Genomic DNA, 1155 nt, shown 5'->3' on the forward strand with positions numbered 1-1155 from the left:
TATATATATATATATATATATATATATATAGTACTATATACTATATATATATAATACTATTATATTAGTTCTATATATATATATATATATATATATATATATATATATATATAGTACTATATACTATATATATATAGTACTATTATATTAGTACTATATATATATATATATATATATATATATATATATACATACATACACACACACTCTTTTATAGTGTTTTAATTTGTGTTTTAGTTTCATATTTAACACAAAGGCTGCATTAAAATGTAATCTGCTGTGTGCCTGCAGGCATGGCGAGCTGCATCCTTCTGTTCGAGAAGATCGTCCCTTTTCTTTCTGGAAAGAGCACCGTTGGGATGAACGGCTCCATTACACAGAAAGAGAAGACACAGTAGATTTTTGTTTTATCTAGGTGGGAGAACAATTCTGAATAATTAAGACTTTTCTCTGTGACTGTGGACCAGATTGGGCTTGATGAAGCATCAAAAACCCTTTTGGAAAGTTTATGCTCTAGAACAGAGGTACCCAAACTGTGGGGCGCATCCCCTAGGGGGGGCGCCGGAAGCCGTCTGGATGAACGGCTTAGAATGGCTAACTCTCTGTTATTCCTCTGTTAATTTGATACAGTAGGGGCTTCCACACTTCCCATATCTGTGTCCTTTGTAACTTTTATCAGCAGTTAAAACTGTTTAATCCGTTGTTAACATGTTGTAACCTGTTTTTTCGAGCCGCCTTTAAACGCAACATGAGCGCTACGATGCTCGCGCTGGGTTTACACCTGTGAAGGAGACCTGCTGCTGCTGTGCGGAGCTACGCAGGTGTGTTAGAATCATGGCGGCAAAACGCAAAGAACTTTTCACAGTTTTTCCCCCAAACTAACCAACTGTTGAGTAAAGGTGTTGGATGCAGGTAAAGTTAGCTAAAAGATGACTAGCTAATATCAATACAGCACCTTAAGCTTGTAGCTTGTAGGCTACTGGTGTTGTTGTCTATGTTCAGCTATGATTCATTTTGCCCCCCAAAAAATTGATTCCCCCCCTTGTTCATCTGGAGCCAGGACTGAGTATAACAGGGAGTCTCTAAGAATCCACCCCCCACCCCCTTTGCTCACACACATCGTTCAACCAGACAGCTATTTGTAAGCCATAAGGG

At 38.1% G+C, this 1155-nt stretch overlaps 1 protein-coding gene across 1 annotated transcript in view; it reads left to right on the plus strand.

The window, feature by feature from the left end:
* LOC106962408 (aquaporin-11-like) overlaps positions 1 to 598 on the plus strand; it is a 7655-nt gene extending 7057 nt beyond the window's left edge. Inside the window, exon 3 of the mRNA XM_015056819.1 lies at positions 292 to 598. Within this exon, the coding sequence (XP_014912305.1) occupies positions 292 to 398 (107 nt within the window). The 3' untranslated portion in view covers positions 399 to 598. The remainder of the gene's footprint in view (positions 1 to 291) is intronic.
* The last annotated feature ends 557 nt before the right edge of the window (positions 599 to 1155 follow it).

Source organism: Poecilia latipinna, unplaced genomic scaffold (assembly GCF_001443285.1).
Source record: "Poecilia latipinna isolate Pla-1442-1.1 unplaced genomic scaffold, P_latipinna-1.0 Scaffold1410, whole genome shotgun sequence".
NCBI lineage: Eukaryota > Metazoa > Chordata > Actinopteri > Cyprinodontiformes > Poeciliidae > Poecilia > Poecilia latipinna.